Source organism: Microcebus murinus, unplaced genomic scaffold, assembly GCF_040939455.1.
Source record: "Microcebus murinus isolate Inina unplaced genomic scaffold, M.murinus_Inina_mat1.0 scaf005_hap2_Mmur4.0, whole genome shotgun sequence".
In the NCBI taxonomy this organism is placed as follows: domain Eukaryota; kingdom Metazoa; phylum Chordata; class Mammalia; order Primates; family Cheirogaleidae; genus Microcebus; species Microcebus murinus.
Genome location: NW_027438951.1, coordinates 804951 through 817240, shown reverse-complemented (window position 1 = coordinate 817240; position 12290 = coordinate 804951). Strand labels below are relative to the sequence as shown.

Here is a 12290-nt window from a genome sequence, read left to right as displayed (position 1 = left end):
GGTGTCAAATAGCACTGATTGAGGTCCCAGCAGTTGCCAAAAGTCCTATGTAGATAACTTTGCTACCTATTCCTTCCCAAGAAGCTGGAGACAAAGGGAGTTGTAGTGCTACTAGAGCAACAATTTCAGGATCCTTCAAATGAAATATTAATTCATAATTACAGGAGACAGTGGTTCTGCAGTAGGTCTTTGCTGAAAAAGTCCAGTTGTTGGAAAAATGCTACTATGAATAGTTAGAAGATAGAAGCAATCCATCAGCAAAGGAAGACAAGCAGCAGAAGCTCTAACACAAACTCACTCACATTAAGTTTTCTGGTTAGTTTTTTTTCCTTCGAATCCCTTTTCTTCAGTCCTGTTGTTCAGCCAGCCCCCACAGTAGGAATGGTAGAACATTTAGCATGAAAGCTTTGAAGGGTTCTATCCTACTTCAAAAATACTTTTGCTTAAAAACACTTATATAGCCAATGATTAGCAATTAAAATGTGAAAATAATTAACTACTTAGTAGTTAAACTCTGCTAATTATCAAAAGTTATGGCCTACTGGGATTAGCAGCATTACAAATGCAAGTCATACTGCATTTCTTAAGCTTTTTCTGAATGCTTAACAGATCTCTTTCAGTGTTAATTGCACTTAAAAACACATCTGGTTTTTTCATTTAATCTCTGAAATCTGTTCATTTTTTCCCTTCATTTATAAAAAGAGGAAAGGGGTCAATTTATCATTTACTATATAGCTATTTGAATTTGATGAAGATTTCACACAGATTTGTGCATCAGGTATAAATGGAGTTGCATACAGCTGCTTTCTGGAGCAGATTAAACTTGTCCTTGTGACAGTTCAGAGCTTGGACTGCAGTGGCTTCAGGTGCTTATAGTAAGATTCATGGACCTCTGCTTTGTTCAGTGGGGATTTCTTGGCCCACTCAAACAAGTTCTCATACACATTCCCATCATAGCGGCCAAGCACAGAGCCAAGGGTCACATCCTGGAAATCAAAGGCATCAACCAAAGCAACAGCATTGGGGCGAATGAGAGTGAGTAACTCCTTTATACGCTGGTTTACTTGGGTAATTTGAGACTCTGTCATGATGTTCCCCTGAAGAAAATCCCCTGCCTTCTGACTGATTCCATATAGAGAATACAAGAGACATAAATTCCTTAAGACAGCTTGAATGGATTTATCTTGAATTTTCAGGAGTTTTTCTGAAAAGAGCTTAACTACCACATAGTGGCAATGTGCCTCACTTGCTTGAACGAGGTCAACAGAAGTTAGGTTCCATGCTACCTCCTTGCTTTTTCTGTGAATCACTTCAGTTTGAAGGTTTTTCGCAGCAATTTCTACTAATCTGGCGGCACGAAGTTTATATGCTTCAGTTAGGCTGTCAGGGCTGTTGATATCCACCACAGTAGGCCAGACTGCTACCTGTTGTGGCTGGATGCGCTGACTGGGCAGGTCATTCAAGTACGACACCATGCCACACACCAACTTTCCTGAGTGTACCTGGTCATAACTTTTCATCAAGAACCTAGCTGTCTGTAGCATCATGACAGTGTTTTCTCCCTCAAAGGTACAGGTTGGGGTAAAAGTGACATAAATATTTGGGAGACCACTGCAATGAGAATAGCCATGCCCACCACAAGCCATCCGACATGCTTCGATAGCGGCATTTGTGGTCCAAGAAGTGAAGGCCTTAAGCCCGGCTGTGAGTGCGTGAAGCTCAGGCAGTTCACTCAGGTCCCCCTGGCCAATGCCTTCATTAATCCGATGATAGGTCTCCTTCATGTACGCTCCTACAAACTGGAAGGCATAGGCAGTAGCCAGTAGTGGAAAGAGTTTATACTGCTGGGTTTGAAAATCCAAAATCTGTGGTTCTGGTTCACCTGGCTTGATTTCAGACTGGCGCCTCACAGCACTATATCGGATGGCAATGGTGCAGGCTTTAGACAAAGACCGAGCGGCTTCTCCCACAAGGAAGGACCTGACAAACACCATGGTCCCGTAAGTCAGCTTGTTACTCAGGGGTTTCACATACGTGCCATCAGGCCTCACCTGGGCATACTTCATCAGCATGTTTTCTCTGGGAATACGGTAGTTGTCCATCTTGAGGTAGCCATTATCCATCTCATCATAACCAAATTTGGGGCCGATGTCTCCGACAGTAATACCTGGCAAAGGCTTATGGGTTCCCATTTCACGAATAGGTACAATGAAGGCATGTAATCCATAGCATTTCCCCTTCGTGATGAGTTGGGCAAGAACTATTGCATGATTTGAAGTCTTTCCAAGCCCACCAGGCCACCACTTAATAGAAGTCACAGTAGGACTGTTGAGAATAAATTCTTGGGCTTCAGGGTCATAGGTAGCTGTGGTTTCCAAGCCTCGAAGATGAGTTCCGTGGCCTATTTCCGTCTGGGCGTAGGTGCCAATTATCTGGAGTCCTTTGGATGAAAGCAGCCATTTCTCTTGCTGAGCAGTGGTGCCCTGATTCAGCAAGGTGGGAATAAACATGGAGTAATTGAGGCCCACAGGTTCCACAAAATTGACCAAATGTAGTTTTTTAAACCACATGATTTCATCAGGGTCTGCGATGCCAAACTCCCTCATCTTCTTCACCATGTTGGCACTCTTCCGAACTGCCACCTCGTAACGCTGGCTGCGAGAGAGGAAGTTCAAGTCCTCATGCTGGAAGTCTGGGTCGTTCAGAATCAGGTTCTCGATTTCCCGGCGGCGCCGGGTGTTCTCGGGGCTGCCATCCAGGATGTGTGTAAGCAGCTCCGGATTGAAGCTGGCGGAGTCCCGCTCCCTGCGCAAGTCTGGGTTCATGGTGACTGCCAGCGGCAGCAAAGGAGACAGCGACGGCAGCAGCAAAGACAACCAGCGTCCGCACCTCCACCGCCCGCCCGACCCTCTTGTAATTTTTTTAATTGTCTTATTTCTCTGTCTCTCTAGCAACCAGGACAGAAACAGGCAACTAGTCACTTTTTGGTAAATGCCAATTGCATTAACAAAATTTAGTTTGACTATTTTGTTTTCCTTAGGAATCTCTTTGGCTTCATATGATTTATTTAGATAAATATTTTGGTAAATTTTCAGGCAATTGAGAACACAGTTAATTATATATTTTCCAAGTATAGTTCCTGAGCCAAAGGGAAGCAAAATTAGTAGTTAATGAACTTAATAAAAGAAATGATCAGTTCTAAATACTGGTTATTAAATGTTACCTGTCAGTCATTGGTAATGAGTGGGGCAAGTTGGAGGGAAAAAAAGAAAAAGTAGAGAAGTTTTAAAAGTGAGTTGTATGGCCTTTCAGAGTTTGCTCCCAGAATTGCCTTACGTAAAACTTTCCCTTAATTACAGATGTGCAGATCAGTGAGGAGCCTGAGTGTTTCTGTGCCCCCTTCATGTTTCCTCTCTCCTCCCTTCCTAAGTTACCACCGAAGCTTACGTGAGGCAGCAGAGGGTCCCCATTAGTGCTGTGGTGATAAGAAAAGCAAAAATGGCTGCTGGAGGTATAGAGCTCTTGATGAGATCCCACAAGTAATCCCTGAAGTTGCTCAGCCAGGCCCTATAGTTGTCTGCAGAGAAAGCATAGACATTCACTGAGGAGAGGTCAAGTAAATGATGAAGTAAAGGCTAGACATGTTGGGTCTTTTCTTTAGGAAGTAGGGGAAGAAGTGATTTGACACCAAGGAAAGAGGAAAACAAAAATTTCTGTAGCATGGAGTTGAGAGGGTTCACCACTCACCAGCAAGACACTTGAGCAGCATGTGAGTGCATGTAGGAAGCAGGGGTTTGGGAGCCTCTAAGCTGTGGGTCAGTGGACCATCAGGTTTATTTCAAATTTCACCTTTTTTATCAAATCTTTTCTGACTCCTTCCCCCGAACAATTTTAATTATTGCCTTGTCTTCTGGGAACATTAATCATACTCCCTGGAAGGTTGCCTGCTATGGCTTTGTTGGCCCATCTATGAGCTCCATTTTTTTTTTTTTTTTTTTTTTTTGAGACAGAGTCTCACTCTGTTGCCCGGGCTAGAGTGCCGTGGTGTCAGCCTAGCTCATAGCAACCTCAGACTCCTGGACTCAAACAATCCTCCTGCCTCAGCCTCCCGAGTAGCTTGGACTACAGACATGTGCCACCATGCCTGGCCAATTTTTTCTATATATTTTTAGTTGGCCAAAAAATTTCTTTCTATTTGTTTTTTTTTTTTTTTCAGTAGAGATAGGGTCTCGCTCTTGCTCAGACAGGTTTCGAACTCCTGACCTTGAGTGATCCTCCCGCCTTGGCCTCCCAGAGTGCTGAATTCCAGGCGTGAGCCACCATGCCAGGCCCATGAGCTCCTTGATAACAGGGGCTGTTCAACTCCTAATCTATGTAGTCCAGCAAAGGTCTTGGCACACAGTGGGTAGGTTAATGATTGTTTAAACTAAGTTGAACTAAACAGGAAGAGTTTGCTTTCCTGTGAACATTATTTTTAAACATGAAATCAGTGTTTCCTGACCTGAGACAGGAATCTTATGTCTTATGAAGATAGGAACATTCATCCTAACAGCAAACACACCCCTTGAGCGTGGCTTCGATCCTGCTTTCTCTTGTATTCTCAAAGCAGATAAAGGTGAAGGAGAGGAAGCTACCAACTCCAACAAGAGGCAAGTCAGAGAGCACAGCAGAAATCCAAGGCTCAGCAGCTTCTGGGGTTCCATGGATTCCACCTTTAGCTGCGGCTGGTGCTCCTAGATCACTCTGTCAAGGGGCGATTTCTTTGTCCCTAGCTCTTTCCCACAGCAGCTTTGTCTGGAAAGTTAGAAGTGGTGGTTTAGTTGTTATTGCAAAAACCTTCCCACCTGTTATGAACACAAGGCTAATTCACTGACTTACACAGGTGAATCCTGAACACGGTCAGTTTCCAAAACAAAATGTATGTCCCCCCTCCAAAAAACAAAATAAAATAAAACCTTACTATGCTCTATCAGTTCGGATATTAATACCTGACATTACCTTCTTCACTTGATCCCTTTTCAGTCTTACCCAACTCAGTTAGTAGAAACTCTTTCAACTGTTCAGGCCAAAACATATGGCAACATCTTTGACTCTCCTTTTCCCTTCTACATCATTATCCATCAGAAAAATCTACAAATTGTATCCAGAATCTTGCCACTTCACACCACCTCCCGTGCTACCCATTATCATCTCTGACTCCATCAGACTCTTCCGCACTGAGTCAGCCACCAAAGAGATCTTGTTAAATTGTAGGTCAGATTATGTCCTGGTTACTTCTCTGGCCTCACAGCCTATTAGCCTTCTGTTGATCATTCTGACTCAGCCTTGTTTCCTCTTGAACAAGCTAGGCATGTTCCTACCTTGGGGATTTTATCACTTGCTATCCCCTCTCCAAGGAATGCTTTTCTCTTCCATAGTCTCAGGATTTATGCCCTCATCTTCTTCAGATGCTCAAATATCACCTTCTCAATGCAAATTTTCTTGAGATCCCTTTATTAAAATTGTACCATTCTCCCACAAACTTCCTCATTGCCTTACCTGCTTGAGTTTTGTCCAAAAACCTTATCAGAATCTAACATAATATATTTTACTTGTTCATTTTATTTTATGCCTCTCCTAATTATAATACTACATGAGTACAGAGATTTTTGTCTGTATTGTTCACTGCTGAACAGTAACCTAGCACATGTAGGATATTCAGGTACTCAATAATTATTTTTTGAGTGAATGATGAATTTTGGCAGATATACTGTTCATTGCATGGCCCAAACATAATAAAAATCTGATAGGTAACTTTTGGGAAGGCTTTTTGCTGTCTTGATAAAAGAGATGGTGCTACCATTTTCCCTTTGTGCTGCTTTGAACATTATCTGAAGAAAATGACATATGTTCTGGCTCAGACATTTCCAAGCCACTAAACTGACACCTGTATCTGTTTACCTCTGGACTGCTTGATTTGAGAAAAATAAACTTCTATTTGAGCCATTATAATTTGGGCTTTCTATTACTTAAGACATTTACGACTGATAAACTCATTTACTGTTTGAGATCCACTTCCAGTGGGAAGCCACTTACCTGAAAATTGGCTTAGCACCAAAGAATCCAAAGAAGCCAATGAATTAGGCCTCAGGCTTCAGAGTGTAGGTATCTTCAGAAGAATCTGGCCAGAGTCTTCCTCTTAGGTTTCTGAAGTTCCAAATAGAATTCCACCCCTCCTTATGATATCATCTACTGCATTTGACCCTCCCCCAGGCTCTATTTGACTGCTAAGCACACAGATGTCTTTTTGTGTCTACACATGAACATCTGTGTTGATACTGAAACTCATCATCACAGTATCTGTGCCCTCTTAGGCTTGAAGAATTCTAAGATATTTTATTCACCACACAGCATCTACTACACCTTATAACAGTGTGTATATGAAACTTTAATGGATGATAAAGTTAGCATTTCACATCAGTTGGGGAAAAGAGATTATTTAATATGATGTTGGGATGATTTCCTATTCATTTGGATGCACCAAAATGAGAGCCCTTTGCCACAATATGTGAAAAATAAATTCTAGATGGATCAACAAGGACTAAACAAAAATAAAACTATATATTAAATATGAGTGGATATTTTTATAATCTTAATGTGGAAAAAGCTTCTTTAAGCATGTCATAAAACCCAGAGCCATAAATGAAAATGTTGGTAAATTTATGACATAAAACTGTACAGCTTTCATATAACAAAACATTGTTAAAAAAGTAAAAGATTAATGACAAATTAAGTAATAAAATTCACAGCATATATGACAGATATTAGATTAGTATTGTTAACATACAAATAACTCTCACAAACTACCTTTTTTTTTCCATAAGCATATTTTAATTTTTTGAATTTTGACAATTCAAGTAAAAGTCAGCTAGTTAACATAAATAGAGTAAATGCACATAATTTATAGCCATATACATAAATGCAAAAATAGCAGACCTCACATGAATCGTCAAGAGTTACTAACTCTTTTGAAGTTGACTATTTAGCTATGACTGATAAGTCATAATTTAATTGTTCACATATACACAAGGGTACACATTCAAAGTCTATTAACACAAAAACTAAGGAAAACTACAATATTTAGTTTCTAAAAGGAGTAGCATATAAATCAGTATATAGACTAATGGGAAATATAAGGGCATGATGGAAAAGAGATTTGAATGGGCAGAGTTTGTACACTGTATTTTATATATTAAAATTCCTTTCAATTTAAGAGACACATGCTCCGACAGCTAGCCAGGCCGCTCAACGTTTCCGTTCAATTTAAATCATTCAGAAATATCTATATTCTTAAGGAATGTTGAAGTCATGATCAAATATTAGAGAAAAGGGCTGAACTGTACTTAGACCAAAAGGAGTCCCTATAGTACTAACAGCCCGGGCAGAAGAGCACATAAACAACAAAAGACAGGCATGAATAATTCTGGAATAGTAAGGAATAGATTATTTCTAGCACTTAAATCCTTCAAATTCAAATCAGTTTTAGTGATTTAAAACATATCAAAAAATGCTGAAATGTTTATATTCCAGTAAAAGAATAAACGTTTGCTTTTAACAACCCAAACTGCTGGTCCTAATATAATGTTGCTGCTCCCCACTGGGCATTAAATTTTAGGAGACAAAAGGCTGGATTAAATAATCTAATACTCTTGTCATGGTTTCAAAGTTATAAACCCATTGTGGGACCAGGTGTGGTAACTCATGCCTGTAATCCTCGTACTTTGGGAGGCTGAAGTGGGAGGACTGCTTGAGGTCAGGGGGTCCCAGACCAGCCTGGTCAACACAGCATAGCCCCATCTCTATTAAAAAAAAAAAAAAAAGACAAAACCCATTGTAGGGGGCCCATTTAGTAAGGTTGATTCTACAAAGTAACATAATGAGAATTAAGACAAAGCTTTGGTGATACAGCTTTTTCCCTGGCATTAAAAGCACTGTATGGTATCCTACAATCACAGGGTTGGCAATTCTCAGATTTGTACTCTGAAATTTAGAAAACCATTTCCATAAGTTACAGGTAAATTCAATTCAACTTTCTGTGAAGATTCTATAATAATGGTACATATCAAATCTGAAGAATGTTTACCTCTATACCAGAAATAAAAGTTATCTGATAGACAACATATGAAAACAGTTAAAAAAAAAAAGCCTAATGCTTTAAATGTGCATTTCTTTTAAAATATTTCAATCAATTAAAAAACTCCTGAAAGAAATATTTCAGAGTTAAACTTTACATACAACTTTTACAGTTTTCTTTTTTTGAATTATCTCTGTTGTACATAAACTATGGCATATTGTGTTGGGGGAAAAAAAAAACCTCATTGCTTTTTTTCCAGTTGTTGCACAAATAAAGTCTAACTAAGATCTCTTTTCCTTCCAGTACATATGTAATACTCACTTTTAAAAGCTTAATTATAATGCACTAAAGGTCAACATAAACTTTACTTGCTAAATACAAATAGAAAGAATACATTTTCATCCTTGAAGGACACTTATTATGAATTTGCTACAACTAAATAATAAGATGTTTCTTAGCTGCTGGTTTTCATATCATTCTTAATCATTTGTGGGGTACTGAGATCAGTAAGACTAGGGAGAGTCTTTGCCTTACATTCAACACAACAAATGTTTATGGATCTTCACAAGGCAAATGGCACTATACTAGGCAGTATAAATGGCACCTGAAAAGGCAAACACTATAGATTGAGATTTTCTCTACAGATTTTAAGTTAGAAACCCCATGGGGGGTGGGGGGTCAAGGTGTTGGTTATGTTCCTCACAATAAATGTCAAAGCTGAAATTCACCAGAAAAGGCATTAATAATTCCAAAGGTAAGAAAACTGAGTTTTGCCTTTGGTCTCCAAATAGATTGGAATATTTTAAATCCCAATTGAGCACCTCAAAAACATCCAGTTATTGTTGACTACAAGGAAGTTAAGGTAAGGGAATTTAAGAGGGAACTATGTTTCATTGCCTACAGCAGAGAAAGCTTGCAATGACATGCTGCAATTTTCTATAATGTTGGGGACACCACAGGGTACATGGAATACTTAAAACATTCAAATTGACTATCTCCAAAACAACATACCTAAAACCCAGAAAAACGTTATGAACACTGTTTCTGCCTAATATATGACCAGAGTTTAAAAAAGAAAATCTTAACAGAATTCTCTCCTACTCTTTCACCCCCAAAAAGGCCACAAAGTGCATTCACAAAGAGTCATTCTTTAAGATAAAGCCATTGCACAAAATGTACAGTTCAGGTATATTGAAATGAGTACCACACTGGAGTGTAACTGTGGAAATTTTATACACCAGTATAGCAACATCCATAGGCAAAATCTCTAAACAGAATTATAGCAAACATTTCTATAAGGACCATACATATAATACATTTAAAGTATTAAAAGTTACAGTTAACTTAATTGCAAAATTTAAAAGCTATATCCTATTAGCACATTTAACCCAAATTAGCTTTTATCTATGATTTACCATTCAGGAAACTAGAACACAATAAATTTCTTGTCAAAACAGTTTGCTCATTTATAAAACTGTAAGTCAATTAAGATCACTACCTGCTGGATCAGATAGCAGAGGCTTCTCTTCTGTAGTAATTCTACTATTCCAAATATTAATATTAATGTTACCTTAAAAAAACTTGTAAGGGCAAAACTGAAATTACCATTTTCTCTACAAAATAAATGTAATCTATAAAGACCTGGAAATAAAAGTTCAAATTCTTTTTTTTTTTTCACGTCAGACGGGTAATGTGCCGATGTTGTAACAAGGTTTGAGGGAGGCACATCTCACGCATGCGCGTGAAGACCCAATCATCACGCTTATGAACTACAAAAGGATCTAAAAGTTCAAATTCTTAATGTGAAAGTAAGTAGAAAAAGATTCAAAAGTGGTAAATTTTTTCCACTTTAAGTAAATGATACCTAGGTATGATGAACAGGTAATAATTCAAGTTTATCACTAGTAAGTCACTGAAGAGATAATTACATTCATTCATGTGCCATCAAATTAGAGAAGGTATGAGGACATGCTCAAGTCAGTGAGATGGCCAAGGATCAACATTTTACTAGTTTATTTTGTCTCAAACTACTATTATGTGAGTTTGATATGTTAACAAACAACTTAAATGTCCATATTAGGCTAAACATCAAGCACCTTTTAGCAGGGGAAACCAAAACATTTTAATGCTAAAAATACACAAGATACTTAGGTACTATTTCATTGGCTGTCAAAAACAATGACTATTAATAGTATATAATTTAAAATATTGTTCCAGGTCCTCTCAGGAAAATGTGAAAATAATACTGAGGTTCTCACTGTTATTGTTATTTTACAATTTCACAGGAATTAAAAGCCAGAAGTTATAAATTTATGACTGCCAATACTATCTTTGGATAGTTACAGTACAGTATATAATTAGGGATGGTTTTGTTTAGAAGACTGGAAAAGTGCTCATGGAATAAACAACACTATAATCTCACTGATATAAATCAACTAAACACGACTGTGTCTAGCAGACATGGTAGAGAAAATGGCAATTTTGAGAAAGGAGTGCTTCTAAAGGCATTTCCTTGGAGGCTCCGAGGTTTTATTCACATTACTGAAAGACCAAGTAATGTGGTATGATTACTTTAATTCCTATAACCAAACTTCCACTTAAGCACAGCTATGTGTTCCCAAACTACTTTTCTTCTGTCCATCAGGCTGGCTTCAATATTCCATGGTCCACTGTAATCTTTTGGTCTTCCCTCTTTGTAGTACAGCAGCCCTATGCGATACTATCCATTGAGTAGGTAGACCACCAATTCATAGGTGGCCATCATGATGACTGTGTTTGGAATCTGTCTCACCAGATGAGTTGTTAGACCACGGTAAAGAGATCCATAACCTTCTTCTTGAACAACCAAAGACAGTGTCTGAAAGAAAGATCTATATTTTGTTCCCTCTTCACGTAGTCTTGTTCTTATAACTTCATGTGGATATGCTATAGTTGTGGCACAAGTTTTTGACGTGGCAGCTGCTAGCATCATTCCCACAAAATCTGATGCTTCTTTCACAGACTCTTCTTCATTTTCCATTGTAGAAGCAATTTTATATTCCAGTAGTTTTTGCTTTATACTTTCATATATAACAAAATGGATTACAGTCTCTGATATGCCAGCATATGAAGCAGACATGCCCCTATAAAATCCTCTAAGTCCATCTGTCTGATACACTTTACGAACACATTCAAAAGCACCCATTCGCTTTTCCCCACGGTTCCTTGCATCAAGCTGTAACCGAGTCTTTATAAGCCAAATGAGGTTGGTTGCCGTGATTGTGGTAAAACCTTTCACCTTTTGCACTATGGCCAGTAATATTGCACATCCATATTTATGAAATATTTTGGATTATTTTCTATTTAATTTCTTGTCTTCTGCCATTGCAGCTGAAATCATGTGTACCTGGGTGGAATCAGGATCAAATACACCATTCAACTTTTCCTTGCAGTTTGAATAAGCAGCAAAGTATATTGCTCTGGATGGGGCCACCCCCACTAAATTGGGGCCCAATCCTCTACACAAGGAACGAGGCCCTCCTTTTTCCAAGATCACCTTTAGGCAATGGAGAGGTCCAGGAGACACTACTCGGTTGACACTGGCTCCAGCCATTGTGTTCAAATGAACTTCAGAGATATAAAGCGTCATAGAAGATGACTGCAGTCGTGTTTTTACAACTTCCAGTGGACATGTCAGAATAGCTCCCACTGTACCACCACATCCCCCGGCAAACAGATGCACCAGCGTGTCTCTCTGGCTCATTCTCTCTCCAGCATGTCCTCCGGGCGCTGAGGCGGGACGCGGATCCGGCCGGCCGCTGTGGCCGGCGGCTTGGATCCCGGACTGGAGACGCACAACGCCCCGGGGACGGCGAGGGGAGCAGGCGGAGACGAGGCTGCAGAAAGCAACCGACGCAGCCCTCCCCGCGGCGCTCCAGCCGCGCAGCCGCCTGCTCTACCGCGGCGCCCCAGACCCGAGCCCGAGAGCGCCCAGACTAACATTTTTATAAAAGAAGTTCTGGCAAGAACTGGCAATAGTGATGTATCAGTTAAGGTTTCATGAGAAAACAAAGCCACTAGGAAATATATAAAATAAGGGACTTTGTAGAGGCCCCCAGTATCCCCACATTCTTTTTATGTCCTGACTGAAAATCAGAATGCCTTGACTGCTCTGTGATCCAAGCCAGCTGTGGGTTTT

At 39.5% G+C, this 12290-nt stretch overlaps 3 protein-coding genes and 1 non-coding gene across 4 annotated transcripts; all 4 read right to left on the bottom strand.

Moving 5' to 3' along the window:
• Positions 1-340: 340 nt before the first annotated feature.
• LOC105858882 (peroxisomal acyl-coenzyme A oxidase 1) lies at positions 341-2905 on the bottom strand. The gene has a single exon (XM_020284858.2). It carries the CDS (start codon positions 2823-2825, stop codon positions 840-842), a length of 1986 nt encoding a protein of 661 aa, XP_020140447.2. The 5' UTR covers positions 2826-2905; the 3' UTR covers positions 341-839.
• Positions 2906-3443: 538 nt separating this feature from the next.
• Positions 3444-4703, bottom strand: SMIM9 (small integral membrane protein 9). The gene is made up of 2 exons (XM_012742282.3): positions 4562-4703; positions 3444-3577 (listed from the first exon to the last, which is right to left on the bottom strand). The coding sequence occupies exons 1-2, from the start codon at positions 4701-4703 to the stop codon at positions 3444-3446; spliced, it is 276 nt and encodes a 91-aa protein (XP_012597736.2).
• A 5087-nt stretch (positions 4704-9790) lies between these two features.
• LOC142866412 (small nucleolar RNA U13) lies at positions 9791-9894 on the bottom strand. Its single transcript, XR_012916391.1, has one exon. It is a non-coding gene; the product is annotated as a small nucleolar RNA U13 (small nucleolar RNA).
• Positions 9895-9940: 46 nt separating this feature from the next.
• LOC105858881 (solute carrier family 25 member 36-like) lies at positions 9941-12078 on the bottom strand. Its single transcript, XM_012742281.2, has 2 exons — positions 11473-12078; positions 9941-11385 (listed from the first exon to the last, which is right to left on the bottom strand). Exons 1-2 carry the CDS (start codon positions 11853-11855, stop codon positions 10833-10835), a joined length of 936 nt encoding a protein of 311 aa, XP_012597735.1. The 5' UTR covers positions 11856-12078; the 3' UTR covers positions 9941-10832.
• Between the last annotated feature and the right edge of the window lie 212 nt (positions 12079-12290).

What these genes read in the sequence shown, in the direction of transcription:
- LOC105858881 (XM_012742281.2), bottom strand. Translation starts at nt 11,855, where the DNA reads ATGAGCCAGAGAGACACGCTGGTGCATCTGTTTGCCGGGGGATGTGGT. An exon ending in ATGATTTCAGCTGCAATGGC is followed by an intron (nt 11,386 to 11,472) that starts AGAAGACAAGAA and finishes GCAAAAGGTGAA; the next exon opens with AGGTTTTACCACAATCACGG.
- LOC105858882 (XM_020284858.2), bottom strand. Translation starts at nt 2,825, where the DNA reads ATGAACCCAGACTTGCGCAGGGAGCGGGACTCCGCCAGCTTCAATCCG.
- SMIM9 (XM_012742282.3), bottom strand. Translation starts at nt 4,703, where the DNA reads ATGGAACCCCAGAAGCTGCTGAGCCTTGGATTTCTGCTGTGCTCTCTG. An exon ending in ATCGAAGCCACGCTCAAGGG is followed by an intron (nt 3,578 to 4,561) that starts GTGTGTTTGCTG and finishes CTTTCTCTGCAG; the next exon opens with ACAACTATAGGGCCTGGCTG.